The 14720-nt window shown below is 35.8% G+C and overlaps 2 protein-coding genes across 2 annotated transcripts; both read left to right on the top strand.

The window, feature by feature from the left end:
* On the top strand, positions 114-5645 carry LOC109820936 (translocase of chloroplast 34, chloroplastic-like). The gene is made up of 7 exons (XM_020387136.1): positions 114-242; positions 345-452; positions 553-677; positions 1215-1479; positions 4874-4942; positions 5028-5189; positions 5279-5645. Exons 1-7 carry the CDS (start codon positions 147-149, stop codon positions 5384-5386), a joined length of 933 nt encoding a protein of 310 aa, XP_020242725.1. The 5' UTR covers positions 114-146; the 3' UTR covers positions 5387-5645.
* Positions 6121-14311, top strand: LOC109820945 (metal tolerance protein C2). The gene is made up of 10 exons (XM_020387145.1): positions 6121-6760; positions 7495-7603; positions 9319-9358; positions 9508-9584; positions 12315-12403; positions 12995-13064; positions 13182-13220; positions 13326-13476; positions 13570-13659; positions 13991-14311. The coding sequence occupies exons 1-10, from the start codon at positions 6322-6324 to the stop codon at positions 14090-14092; spliced, it is 1206 nt and encodes a 401-aa protein (XP_020242734.1). The 5' UTR covers positions 6121-6321; the 3' UTR covers positions 14093-14311.

Below are 14720 nucleotides of genomic sequence, written 5' to 3' on the forward strand. Positions count from 1 at the left end.
CCCCCCCCCCCACTCTCTCTCTCTCTCCCTTCTTTCGTTTTTCTCGTCTTTAGGGTTTCTAACTTTTCTACGCTTTTTTTTACCATCTCGGCCCGATTTCCTCAAATTTGATTCAATTTCTGCATCGAATTTTGGTCTTAGGAACGATGGCTTCGCTGGCTCGCGAATGGGTTGGAATCCAGCAGTTCCCGGTCGCCACGCAGACCAAACTGCTCGAAATCTTGAGCAAATTGAAGGACGAGGTCCGCGACTCCATCTCAACTCGCTGCGATCCGTTTCTAGGAGCCTATTCTTGCTTAAAAATCTAAAGATTTGATTTTTTTTTTCTTTTTGGGCAAATTTAGAAAGTGAACACGCTGACAATTCTGGTGATGGGCAAAGGGGGTGTTGGCAAGTCCTCTACTGTTAATTCTATTCTGGGGGAGAGAGTTGCCAACGTTAGCGCGTTCCAGGTTTTTGTTTTTGTTTTTGTTTCCCATAACGGTTATTGGTTGTGGGTTTTCTTTGTTGGTTAATACTTGCTTATTTAGTTGTTATTGCTGTTGTTTACAGTCGGAATCGATAAGACCCATAATGTGTTCGAGGACACGGGCAGGGTTCACTTTGAATGTAATTGACACTCCTGGTATTGTGGAAGGTGGATATGTCAATGAGCAAGCACTTGACTTCATAAAAAGGTTTGTATGAAAATACTTTGATTGATACCTTGTGTAGCTGTTTGGATGATTTTTTTGTTGTTGTCGTCGTCGTCATCATTAGTATCACCATTTTCTAAGCCTTTCTCCATCAAAATAGGGTCAACCTGATTTACATGAAATATTTCACAAAATTTATGTTCCACTGTGAAAAAATTTCTGAACCCGTACTGGATTCCTTCAGGTTCGGGAGGGACAATGGTCATGGAAATCTCGCCATCTTTTGCACAATTTTATAGCTGGCAAAGACTACCTGTGTGTGTTCTTCTAGTTTTAAGCTCATCCAACATGGGACCAAACCTCCAAAATTGAATTATTCTAAGGAAGGTTTTTGAATGAGGTCTAACATAATTGATATATAAAGTATAATGTATCCAACTCTGAGGTGCAGACAATGCCAAAGATGTTTGCTATTGATATCTTTTTGTATGTTTAGCAATCTTTTTATTCTCGTGGTTATGTTTAAAGATGTTGAGGCAGTATTGATCTTAAATACTTTGTATTTTAATGGCATTTCAGGTTTCTTTTAGACAAGACCATTGATGTGCTTCTGTATGTTGACCGGCTGGATTCATATAGAGTGGATAATCTGGACAGGCAGGTGGTTAAAGCAATCACTGACTTTCTTGGTAGAGGAATATGGGAAAGGGGTGTGGTTGTCTTAACTCATGCTCAATTATCCCCACCGGATGGCTTAAATTACGACGACTATTTGGCCAAACGTTCTGAAGCATTATTAAAATATGTCCGTTTGGGTGCTGGTATTAAAAAGAAAGAGTTTAAGGTATGTTTTTTTTTGTTCTACCAAACATTTCCAGGCTAAAATCTCTTTAAATCTAGACATCTCCTCAGTTTATGTTTGAATTTTGTGTCTTATGAAAATTGTATGCTATTTGGGGACATTGTAGCCATATGTTCACTTTTAAGTTCTATTTAGCTCATTTTTATGGTATTGGCTCAATGTTGTTAACTTAAAAAAAAGCAAGAGGAAAAGTATTTTCCATAAGGATTTATAGGTGACCTAGTAGCTCTTGTTTGAGAATATGTTGACATTTGAAGTTAAGATTCTTAAAAATAATGGTGTTCCATTCTCTTCCCTTGAAAGAAAATAACAATATGAACTTGAAAGTGTATGCAGTATTTATCATGTGAAACCATGCATGCAGATGATGTTAGCAATCTTCTCTTTTATTATTTCTACTGAAATACCCATAAATGTCATTTTACATGAGTAGGAATTCTTGCTTTGCATGTCTTCCTACTTCTTTTCCTATCCGGTTGTTGTGCCTACTTTTTCTGCATGTCTTTCTTATTGTATGCCAAGCTTTTATATACCCTTTATGCCAAGCTTTTATATTCCCTTCCAAGCAACAAGTTGAACCTTCAACAAATTTTTTGTTTGTTGCTTCTGAAGGTAGACTTACCTACTCTACAGTTCCCATGTTCTTAATGTCCATGTAAACTGTAGAATGCTAACTTTTTAAGTAGAAAAGTCCAAAAGTTTTAATTATGTGGTCTATTTTTATTTTATTCAGATATAACCTCTTCACTCATAATTAATTGTTAGCAAGGACGGTAAAATGTTTGAAATCTTATATGGCTTTCCTTTCTATAGTTATATCTTTTGATTTGATCTCTCAAAATATTTGCTGACTACTGTATAAATTCGTATCCTATTATTTTTATGTCTCAGTTCCTTTTGTACATTGATCTTGTAGTCTGCAATTATTTGACTAATACACGTCTACTTGTTCCTATGCCTTCCCATCATTGGTAGTGATACCTTACACCTTATTATGCTGCTAAACTATGTGAATTGCTTCTGTGGCTGTTGCTTCTAATCAACCAAGGGAAAAGGGGGAGAACAAAGTCTAATTAGCCCCCAAACTTTGAACCAATTTCCTAAGTAACCCCTATGTTTTTAATTTTTTCAAAGCACCCCTTAACTTTTTATTTTGTCTTCTTTCTTACACCATGGCCATGAACATTTGAAAAAATGTGCCCGTCATTGATTCTAATGACGGCACAATCTCTAAATGAACAAAGATATAACTAATCTATTCACATATAGGTGAGTTTGCCTCCCAAAAAAAATTAGAATATGAAACAATCCCACTATCCCATTGAGGTTTTAGAGCGACGGTCTAAGAAAGAAGCCGGAATTAAAAGTCAAGGGCTGGTTTGTAAAAAATAAAAACATTGGAAGTTAGAAAAATGGGCTATAAGTTAGGGGTTGACTATAGCAAAAGGAGAGTAGGAATGACTTGGACAATAACTCTTTTCAACTCGGTGGGTGTTAATTCTTCCTTGAAAAGCAAAGACAACAAACTAAAATATGAAAATCCACCGCCCATTATGAAGCTGAAGCAAGGGAGCCTGAAAAGATCTCTATGCAGAGGAAAAATTATTGGGATTTGAGGAACATAAGAACTGGATTTAGATGGAAAAGAGAAAGCATTAAATTAGTAGTAGGACAAATCTTTGGAAATGACCACTTTTGACACTTAATTAGCACAATAGACCAAAAAAGTATTTAATTAGCAAAATAGACCATTTCTGGCTAAAAGTTGGTCTATTTTGCTAATTAAATGTCAAAATTGGTCTATTTCAAAATTTTATCAATTTTAGAACTATTTTGTTCATAAAAATTATAAACATGATTATATATATAAATAGTGAAAAGTTACATTCGATGCAATTATAATTTTCTATTTAATTGTGAAAAGTAAATTTCTGAAATAGACTTGTAGTAAATCTAGTTGTGCATTGTTCTTCTACAAAGTGTTTGTGTTGTAGTTAACAAATGCATAGTATAATAAAATGAATTTCCATTGGCATTACTATATTTTGAAATTATAACTATAGTTGAATTTTATGCATTCAAAGGGAGACCAACATTAACTTCAAATAAGAAAAAAATATAATAAAAAATAAGAGTGTACACCCACAATATAAAAAAATTACCATGACGAGGTGAATATGCAGTTAATAAAACAAGAGGATACATATATATAATAATAAATAGAAAGTATTGTGATTTTTTTCAAATAAGCCAAGAAAACATTTAATTAGAAAAATAAACCAAGAAAATATTTAATTAGCAAAATAGGTCAACTTTGACTAAAAGTTGGTCTATTTTGCTGATTATGTTTTTTTTTGGGTTTATTTTGCTAATTAAGTTTTAGAAGTGGTCTATTTCAAAGATTTGTCCTATATTGATATATATATATATATATATAATAGAAATTTCTATGATTTTTTTAAAATAAGCCAAGAAAATTTTTAATTAGAAAAATAAACCAAGAAAATATTTAATTAGCAAAATATGTCAACTTTGACTAAAAGTTGGTCTATGTTGCTAATTAAGTTTTAAAAGTGATCTATTTCAAAGATTTGTCCTAGTGAGAATGTCTATGACCATAGTCACAATATCGATGTGGGAGTCTCTAATAAAGAGAAGGAAATGATAATTGTACTACAAGTTGTGTACTACTTTTGTACTACCACTAACAGATGTGTAGTTTTTTTCTTGGAAATTGTTCAGAAAATTTGTGAGGCACCATAGACCCCACTATTTTGTTTGTGAAAGTACAAAAGTAGTGAACTTTGTAGTATGACTCTAGAGAGAAACCACACTTTGTAGTAGGACTTTAGAGAGAAACGACAAAGAGGAACCTTCAAAAACAACAGAGTTAACAAGTTCTGCGGTGATTGTTGGAGAAGTGAGAGGAAATGGGTCAATTTGGTGGAAGGGATGATCAAAACCTGAATCCCCCATCAAGTGTATTGCCTCCTAAAACTTTCACTGGTCTCATTTTGTCTGATGTGTTTAGAGGTTCACTGAAGAGCAGTCATGGAGAGAATGAGTAGATGTTGGGTTAAGTTCCGTTTCCTCGCAAATTGCATAGGAAGACTATGCTTGGATGAATGTTATTTTACAACAATCCTTACCTTCTCGCTATAGTTAGTTTGGCAGGAAAATATAGTAGGACTAGTTAATTGCTCCCACAAGATTAATTCAGATTTTCTTGGGACTAATATCCAATTAGACCATTTGGTCTGGGATTAATATGTCTTGAACATGTTTGTTTATCTGGTGCAAATCATTGGTGTCTAAATTGCACTGATATCTATAAATTGCAATACATCTAATTTGCAATCACTTTTGCCTGTGTCAGGACAAGGCCATTCCAGTCACCTTAGTTGAGAATAGCGGGAGATGCAACACAAACGAAGAAGGGGAAAAGGTAATTCTACAGTTCTATCCTCTGTGCCGTCCTATTTTTGAGTTCACTTGGAAGTTATTAAGAACATGGATTGCCTAAAATACAGATTCTTCCTAATGGCACTACATGGATCCCAAACTTAGTGCAAACAATTACCGATGTTACCATAAATGGCGGCAAATCTATCACAGTTGATCAGAAGTTAATTGATGGTCCTAATCCTAACAACAGAGGAAAGTTTTTCATACCGCTCATCCTAGCATTTCAGGTTTGCTGCCGTTCCTTGTTCTAAACATATTTGCTTTGCGGATTGCATTGGTGAATGACATGCATTCGGTTTTTCCCCCCTCGTTTCAGTTCTTTGTAATTGGAAGGATGCAAGGAGCAATAAAGAAAGACGTTGAAAGTGAAAGCAAGCCGCTTTGGGAGCTAAGGGACCTGGGTCTGGCTAACCGCAAATTCTAATATTGCAATGACCACAAATCTTCGTTTAATTTTGTCTTTTTTATTTTTCCTGCTATTTTATCTGTTTATCTTTTCCAAATTGGAGACCAAGCTGGTTGAGGATACAGTATCGAATCTCAACTCTCTTACTGTCTTGACTTTCATGTTCTTAGATTCAATTAAGATGTTTTGTCTCGGTTTTTAGAGAGGTGATATGTTGGCTTTAAAAGCTCTCAGTTTATATGATGGAGTAATAATATTTGTGGAAATTCTTACTTAATTTGACTGCTTTCTTTGACACTTGCTAGCAGCCCTTTGATATTGCTGCAAGGGAAAAGCTTTTTATTTCACTGTCTGCTGTCTGCATTGCTGTGTAACCTTTTATACGAAACTTTCTTGTAAAAATCGAAGATGAGAACTAAAATTTTGTTTGCAAACTGATAGCTTCGTTCATGGTAGTGGGTGCAGATGATAATGATAATGAGTAGATTAAAAAAAAAAAATCTGTCTCGGCTTGCAAATAGATGTACACCATTCACAATTTACGATGTTCTTTGTGAGGGTTTATCAATGAAAATAAAAAAAATCTAGTTTGAAACCTTTCATCTTTGCACCTACTACCTAGTAGCAGAGGAGAAACTGAGCCTAATATTGAACTACTTGTAATAAATAGGGGTACCTAATAGCAATCTCAACTATTTGAGGGACTGATCCGACGTACTAAAGATGTAAGGGGGTAAGGGAGAAAAGCCCCTAGATTTGAGCAATATCTCAAATAAACCCACGAGGAACGAAGAAGCGAACGGAGACCGAAACTCTTTTGTCTCATTTCCCTCGTCACTTCCTCACAATGGAAAAGATCCCAAAATCTCCGATGCTCTTCGATCTTAAGAATCTCCTCTAAAACCCTAGGGTTTCATCATCCCCAAACCCTAGAAATCTCAGATCCAAGCTCCATGGAATCCAACGGATCAGGATCCACCCCCAAATTCCCGCCCCCCAAAACCTCCTCCTCCAACCACCGTCATTGGAACGGAGGAGACTACGGCCTCAGCGTCAACGATCGCCGCGTCGCCTTCTCTCGCAATCCCTCGTTCCGACACCCCGATCCCCAATCGCCGATCTCGGTTCAGAGGAGCAACTCGTTCAGGCCGAATCTCTCGAGAAGCGACTCGAGCATCATTATCGATGATTCTTGGAAAGGATACGAGAAGCCGAGCTTGGGAGCGGAGAGCGGTGGCGAGATGAAGTTTTCGGTTTTTGGTTTGGTGGTGACGATGGCTAGAGCCGTGAGGTCTGGGAATCGATCGATGAAGAGATTGGCGCTGCTGATTTCGCTGAACGTGGCATACTCGACGACAGAGTTGGCTATTGGGCTCTTTACTGGGCGCGTAGGTGAGGATTTTTAGGGCGCTTTAGGGAAGTAGTGAATAAATTTTCAAAACAGACTCATTCGGATTTTTATTTTTCAAAATCGACCGTTTTTTCTTTTATTTATCAAAACAGACCGGATTTTGTGATTAGGAGGTTAATCACTATCCTAAATAGTCGGGTTGCCAACCCCGACTATTTAGGAGGGTGTTAAACCCTAATTAAGGCCTTTAATTAGGGTTTAACACCCTCCTAAATAGTCGGGGTTGGCAACCCCGACTATTTAGGATAGTGATTAACCTGCTAATCACAAAATCCGGTCGGTTTTGATAAATAAAAGAAAAAACGGTCGATTTTGAAAAATAAAAAACTAAATGGGTCGATTTTGAAAAATTGTTCGGGAAGTAGTAGTTCGAAACAGTGAATTATTTTTAAACTCGTACGGTTTTAAAATTATTCATACAACAACAATTGATAACATATGTTATAGCAGTTTAACAAATACTATAACAGTTTAAATAGCATTTTACCATACTTCGTAGCAGATTAACATAGATTTTGGGTTTGAAAATAAATCAAGTTGGGTGATTTGGGTGTATGAATGATTTTAGGTTTATGTAAAAATAAATAAGGGTCGAAGGATGGCTTTAAAATTAAGAACGGGAAAAAACCTTCTCATAGAATATCGAACTTTTCACTTTTTGTATGAAATTGATAGAATGGTGTTGTTTAATTTAATTTGATATGCTTTATGTTAGGTTTGGTGTCTGATGCCTTCCATTTGACATTTGGTTGTGGGCTTTTAACATTTTCACTGTTTGCGATGGCCGCTTCTCGGAAGAAGCCTGATGGAGTTTACACTTATGGGTAAGTTATTAGTTGTTAGATTCTAATTTGTCTAGCATATTACTTTATCTTATTGAGCCTGTAACTGTTTACCCTCATGGTAAAAGTGTGATTGGGTAGAAGGAAGTATATGATATTTACCTTTTGGGAAGTCCTTATTCAGGGCATTGCAACTATAACTTGAATACATATATTAAAGAGGCTTGTACATGTACTTGAATTCTTCTTAAGTCCAATTAGTAAAAGCCAGTAATGCCCAGTATTTCACTTCTTTCTTATAATGTATTTGGTACTTGAGATTATGAATAACTTAATGTCAGGAGAGCCGTCTATAAACATAGTTGAGTAAGCATTGATTGATTGACAATGATGAGGAAAGAAGTCGTTTACCACAACTGAAATTTCTTGTAATCAATTAACCATTGCCGATTTTCCTGATAGGAGCAAGAATTACTGGTTCATTCTGACCAATTGGCTGTAAGAGTGTTCATTATATGAGTTTCCAATTGTAGTTGAACATGGCACCTTGCAGAGAAAGATTCTCATCAGCATGGTTCATTCATACAAATAAACATTCACACATACAAATAAACTTCTAGTTTGGTAAGATCACCTGCGGGCAAGCAGGTTGCTTCGTGCAGGAAAGGGTTGACCGCTTAAGTAGTATGTATGTGTAACAACCCAAAGTGAGTTTTACCATCCCCAATTTCAAGGGATTTAATGCATCTCTGAAGGTTAATTGATGTGATCCTGTGAAAGCTGAAATTCTACTCTGTGGAGATTAGGGAGTTGAGAGTCCCAATAGATAGAGAGGAATACCATGTGTAACAATCTGCATTCAAGGAAAAGTACAAGATGAATACCGGAGTTAAGAATTTGCTTCCTTGACTATTGAAATACTCTTGCTAGTTATTTCTTTCTTACATTTTTTCTTTGGAGAGTCCTTTCCTCCTCTTGCTAGTTATTTCTTTCTTACGTTTTTCTCTGGAGAATCCTTTCCTACTTTGCTTAAGGTGAGAAATTGAGCCCAAACTTGTATCAGGTATATCTATATGTACACTTCGCATTTGTGCAAGGTGTAAAACTTTTAATGCTTAGATTATTTCTGAATTATGGAAACCAACTTGAGCGAATTGGGGAATGATTTCTCCTCTCGAGTAAGGGAACAAATGGATGATCCTTTTCAGTATATCACTGTATTTTTTTGGTGCTGCTTATGTTGACATCTATGCATATTCTAGCAAAAAAGGACCTTTCATGCACGGCTGTAGTTTGAGATTCTGTTGCTTTACTGTGTTAAAGAATTATTACATTCTTTAGAAGTATATATAGTTTCCGCATAACATATTGTAACTTAATACCTAGTTTATGTACTATTTCAGCTTGTAAGTAAAATTTGTGCGCTCTTTTGTATTTATTTAGAACCACTGATAGAATTTTTCTTTCCTAAAATTTAGTTACCAGTTCATTTTTAACATTCTGAAACTGACAAATTGGATCTGTAAATACATATTACTACATTGTCTTTGGTTATTTCTTTTTTTTTTTGTAATCTCTAACTTTTGCTAGTTAATGTTGTTTTAGTAACCCTTTATTAGTTCATTAGTTAAATGTGACCTTCTTGGTAATGCTTCCTATTTGTTATGTAGTAATAGCGCTTTTAGAAAACAACATGCTGTTCTAGAAGTACCTTATTGTTCCAGGCAAGAGAAGTAATTTTCTTATTAACTCTACAGATACAAAAGGTTAGAAGTATTGGCTGCTTTCACAAATGCTGTAAGTACTTCCTGTTGCTCATGTCAGTTAGTTTAATTGGTTCCATAATTTAAGGGGGAGGGGGAGGCTCTAGCTATTTTCATAGCCATTTTTATTTGTTACTGTTATAACGGCTAACACATGATCATGTTTCTGTCCTGTTTAGACAGCTGTTTCTGGTGTTTATGTCATTCTCCTTGGCAGTAGAAGCACTACATGCATATATACAAGATGAATCAGAACATAAGTAAGTTTAAAGTTATTTAGCGGCCATATGGTTTTCTTTTGTTCCTATTTGTTTGAACAATGTCGTATTAATGTAACTCAATCTGTCTAACTATATGTTTGCTTCATGTGCATGTTGTATACAAAGTGATTGCACATAAAATAATCTACAAGAGGCTTGTAATAACATGCTTCATAGCCCGTTTCAACAGTGTGGTCCATTAACTGAATTTGGTTGAATTTCTCGCCTTGCTTGAACGTCTAAAATACTTGGGAACCTATGAAATGGTCCCTAGTTTCACACTAGTCACAAATTTGTCAAACTAACTTCGGGTGAAGCAATTCATGCGATAAAGAAAGTGGATTTCTTTTTAACAACCTTCAACATCAGTTTATTTTCTCAGCCCTCCAAAACCCATCACTGCCTAGAAAAATAGGAGAACAAGACTATTGCTCAAACCAGAAATGGAAATATGGGAACACGATAATTATCTTTCTAGAGGCCACATCTTTAATGCGATCTGATTTTGCGTTATGAATGACCTTTTCTGAGTTAAGTAAGCTTGCCATATTTTCTCAGCCGTCTAAAATGTTTGAACAATGTCGTATTAATGTAACTCAATCTGTCTAACTATATGTTTGCTTCATGTGCATGTTGTATACAAAGTGATTGCACATAAAATAATCTACAAGAGGCTCGTAATAACATGCTTCATAGCCCGTTTCAACAGTGTGGTCCATTAACTGAATTTGGTTGAATTTCTCGCCTTGCTTGAACGTCTAAAATACTTGCGAACCCATGAAATGGTCCCTAGTTTCACACTAGTCACAAATTTGGCAAACTAGCTTCGGATGAAGCAATTCATGCGATAAAAAAATGGGTTTCCTTTTAACAACCTTCAACATCAAATTATTTTCTCAGCCCTCCAAAACCCATCACTGCCTAGAAAAATTGGAGAACAAGACTATTGCTCAAACTAGAAATAGAAATATGGGAACACGATAATTATCTTTCTAGAGGCCACATATTGAATGCGATCTGATTTTGCGTTATGAATGACCTTTTCTGAGTTAAGTAAGCTTGCCATATTTTCTCAGCCGTCTAAAATGTTTGAACAATGTCGTATTAATGTAACTCAATCTGTCTAACTATATGTTTGCTTCATGTGCATGTTGTATACAAAGTGATTGCACATAAAATAATCTACAAGAGGCTCGTAATAACATGCTTCATAGCCCGTTTCAACAGTGTGGTCCATTAACTGAATTTGGTTGAATTTCTCGCCTTGCTTGAACGTCTAAAATACTTGGGAACCCATGAAATGGTCCCTAGTTTCACACTAGTCACAAATTTGGCAAACTAGCTTCGGATGAAGCAATTTATGCGATAAAGAAAGTGGATTTCCTTTTAACAACCTTCAACATCAGTTTATTTTCTCAGCCCTCCAAAACCCACCACTGTCTAGAAAAATAGGAGAACAAGACTATTGCTCAAACCAGAAATGGAAATATGGGAACACAATAATTATCTTTCTAGAGGCCACATCTTGAATGCGATCTGATTTTGCGTTATGAATGACCTTTTCTGAGTTAAGTAAGCTTGCCATATTTTCTCAGCCGTCTAAAATGTTTGAACAATGTCGTATTAATGTAACTCAATCTGTCTAACTATATGTTTGCTTCATGTGCATGTTGTATACAAAGTGATTGCACATAAAATAATCTACAAGAGGCTTGTAATAACATGCTTCATAGCCCGTTTCAACAGTGTGGTCCATTAACTGAATTTGGTTGAATTTCTCGCCTTGCTTGAACGTCTAAAATACTTGCGAACCCATGAAATGGTCCCTAGTTTCACACTAGTCACAAATTTGGCAAACTAGCTTCGGATGAAGCAATTCATGCGATAAAGAAAGTGGATTTCCTTTTAACAACCTTCAACATCAGTTTATTTTCTCAGCCCTCCAAAACCCATCACTGCCTAGAAAAATAGGAGAACAAGACTATTGCTCAAACCAGAAATGGAAATATGGGAACACGATAATTATCTTTCTAGAGGCCACATTTTGAATGCGATCTGATTTTGCGTTATGAATGACCTTTTTTGAGTTAAGTAAGCTTGCCATATTTTCTCAGCCGTCTAAAATATTTGAACAATGTCGTATTAATGTAACTCAATCTGTCTAACTATATGTTTGCTTCATGTGCATGTTGTATACAAAGTGATTGCACATAAAATAATCTACAAGAGGCTCGTAATAACATGCTTCATAGCCCGTTTCAACAGTGTGGTCCATTAACTGAATTTGGTTGAATTTCTCGCCTTGCTTGAACGTCTAAAATACTTGAGAACCCATGAAATGGTCCCTAGTTTCACACTAGTCACAAATTTGGCAAACTAGCTTCGGATGAAGCAATTCATGCGATAAAGAAAGTGGGTTTCCTTTTAACAACCTTCAACATCAGTTTATTTTCTCAGCCCTCCGAAACCCATCACTGCCTAGAAAAATAGGAGAACAAGACTATTGCTCAAACCAGAAATGGAAATATGGGAACACGATAATTATCTTTCTAGAGGCCACATCTTGAATGCGATCTGATTTTGCGTTATGAATGACCTTTTCTGAGTTAAGTAAGCTTGCCATATTTTCTCAGCCGTCTCGTTGTGCTTGAGCAATACAAACTTTAGTATGTTTTATTAAAATAGATCTTCTATAACTTATTCAAAGGCTAAGTATTTAACTTGTTACAGGCATTACCTGATTGTTTCAGCTGTCACCAACCTTCTGGTGAACTTACTTGGGGTTTGGTTCTTTCGAAGCTATGCCCGTGTTAATATTGGTATGTTCAATCAAATAAAATTTCCTACAAGGAATGTCACTACTCACTGTGTACTAGGCTGATTTATCTTGTTATAGCAGTTTACAGAAAAGCTGAAAAAGAAAGTGGATTTCCTTTTAACAACCTTCAACATCAGTTTATTTTCTCAGCCCTCCAAAACCCATCACTGCCTAGAAAAATAGGAGAACAAGACTATTGCTCAAACCAGAAATGGAAATATGAGAACACAATAATTATCTTTCTAGAGGCCACGTCTTGAATGCGATCTGATTTTGCATTATGAATGACCTTTTCTGAGTTAAGTAAGCTTGCCAATGAGGTTTTATGTTGCCGTTGTGCTTGAGCAATACAAACTTTAGTATGTTTTATTAAAATAGATCTTCTATAACTTATTCAAAGGCTAAGTATTTAACTTGTTACAGGCATTACCTGATTGTTTCAGCTGTCACCAACCTTCTGGTGAACTTACTTGGGGTTTGGTTCTTTCGAAGCTATGCCCGTGTTAATATTGGTATGTTCAATCAAATAAAATTTCCTACAAGGAATGTCACTACTCACTGTGTACTAGGCTGATTTATCTTGTTATAGCAGTTTACAGAAAAGCTGAAGATATGAACCACCACTCCATCTGCTTACATGTACTTGCAGATTCTATAAGGAGGTACAAAATATTCATCATTAGGAAGGATTTTTTTTTGGTATGCATGTCATAAACCATGGTCCCTCTTTTATCCCACTGTCGGAATTTCTACTAAATTCTCTATGAAATACATCTCAGTGCAGGTTTGATCTTGGCATCATGGTTTCTGAGTCTAGGGTAAAAGAATATGCACCTTGAACTTGCTATTATTTTCAGAAACTTCTCTTTTCTCTACTTTTGGTTTTCTGCGCTTGTTGTTTACATCTTAATTTCCTCTACCAGGGTTGAGAATGCTGAGGTTTTGTGCTTGGGATTGGTTTCGGTTGCTGTGCTAATGGTAATCAAACCACTCTTTCTATCAACAGGAAGCATTTTGCTTCAAATGTCTCCAGCCAGCATACCCTATTCTGCCTTAAGCAAATGCCATAGACAAGTACGTTCTTTGCCCCTAAACTTTTTCTGTTTGTAGTTTTAGGTTCACATCTTATAGTTCTTTGATTTAACTAACGGTATTACTTTCTGATAGATAACTTCGTTGGAGGATGTTTGTGAAGTTTCTCAAGCACGGTTTTGGGAAGTGGTACCTGGTCATGCTATTGGTTCAGTATCAATACAGGTAAAGTGTTAAAGGATCATAATAGAGGTATTTTCGGTTGTATCTGGCGCCACATAAACTTTTAGAAATTTAAGGTTCTCTCCTTTAGCTGCATCTGGCAGCAAGAAAAAGAAGGGGGAAAAAAAAAATTCTAACCGAAGTATGTCCTGTCACTGGTTTGTTTGTGCTCATGCAAGTGTATATCTGACAGTGTTCAAGAAATTTTTGTGAAACCACTTACATATTTTATAATTTATATAGACCAATATATTACTGTTGTTGCATTTTTAATCTTTTCGTTTTGAATTATTGAGAGAATCCATCATTGATCATCAACTTTTATTTGGACCAGGTCAAAAAAGGAGTGGACGATTACCCAATTCTTCACTACGTGCATGGATTGTACCACGACCTAGGCATACAAGAATTGACAGTTCAAACTGATTATTTGTAATTCCTTCCTTGAATTGATGATCCAAATTCTTCTTCATTTTTTATATATATTATAAGCTGAATGATTATTATTTTGTAGTTTGTACGATACATAGGTTCCCCGAAATTGTTCCGCTGAAATTTCTATTGATATTGTAAGTGATAATTGCGAAAATGTTACTTGGAGATGAGCGCGACGAGAAATTTCATTCGTATTAGTTGTGACTTGAGGTCAGAGGAACATTGTGAAGCATTTTCTCTTTCGTTTTTCTTTTCTTTTCTTTCTTTCTTTTTTTTATTTGTTGGGGGTCGGGGTGCGTTCCATGGCGATCCCTGCGTAGTATAATACTCTGATGCGGTATTTATGGATCCGCTCATCAATCTTGTTGTCTTTTGTAGAAAAAAGAGAAGATTTTTCTTATATTGGTCCCCTAACCCCAATCTCATACTTAAATGTCTTCCAACTCTATAAGGCCGCATTTGTTTTTTTATCCCCAGACTAAGGTGTATTATAACTCCCGGATAATAGTATTGGAACTATGTCATCTTGAGATTATTTTAGTCCAGTCCATTGTTTGTTTTTGCACGGGTTAACATTTGGACCAACTTAGCTCAAACTAGTGTTTGTTTTTAGGGGAAGTACAATGCAT

Source organism: Asparagus officinalis, chromosome 1, assembly GCF_001876935.1.
Source record: "Asparagus officinalis chromosome 1, Aspof.V1, whole genome shotgun sequence".
Classification (NCBI taxonomy): Eukaryota; Viridiplantae; Streptophyta; class Magnoliopsida; order Asparagales; family Asparagaceae; genus Asparagus; species Asparagus officinalis.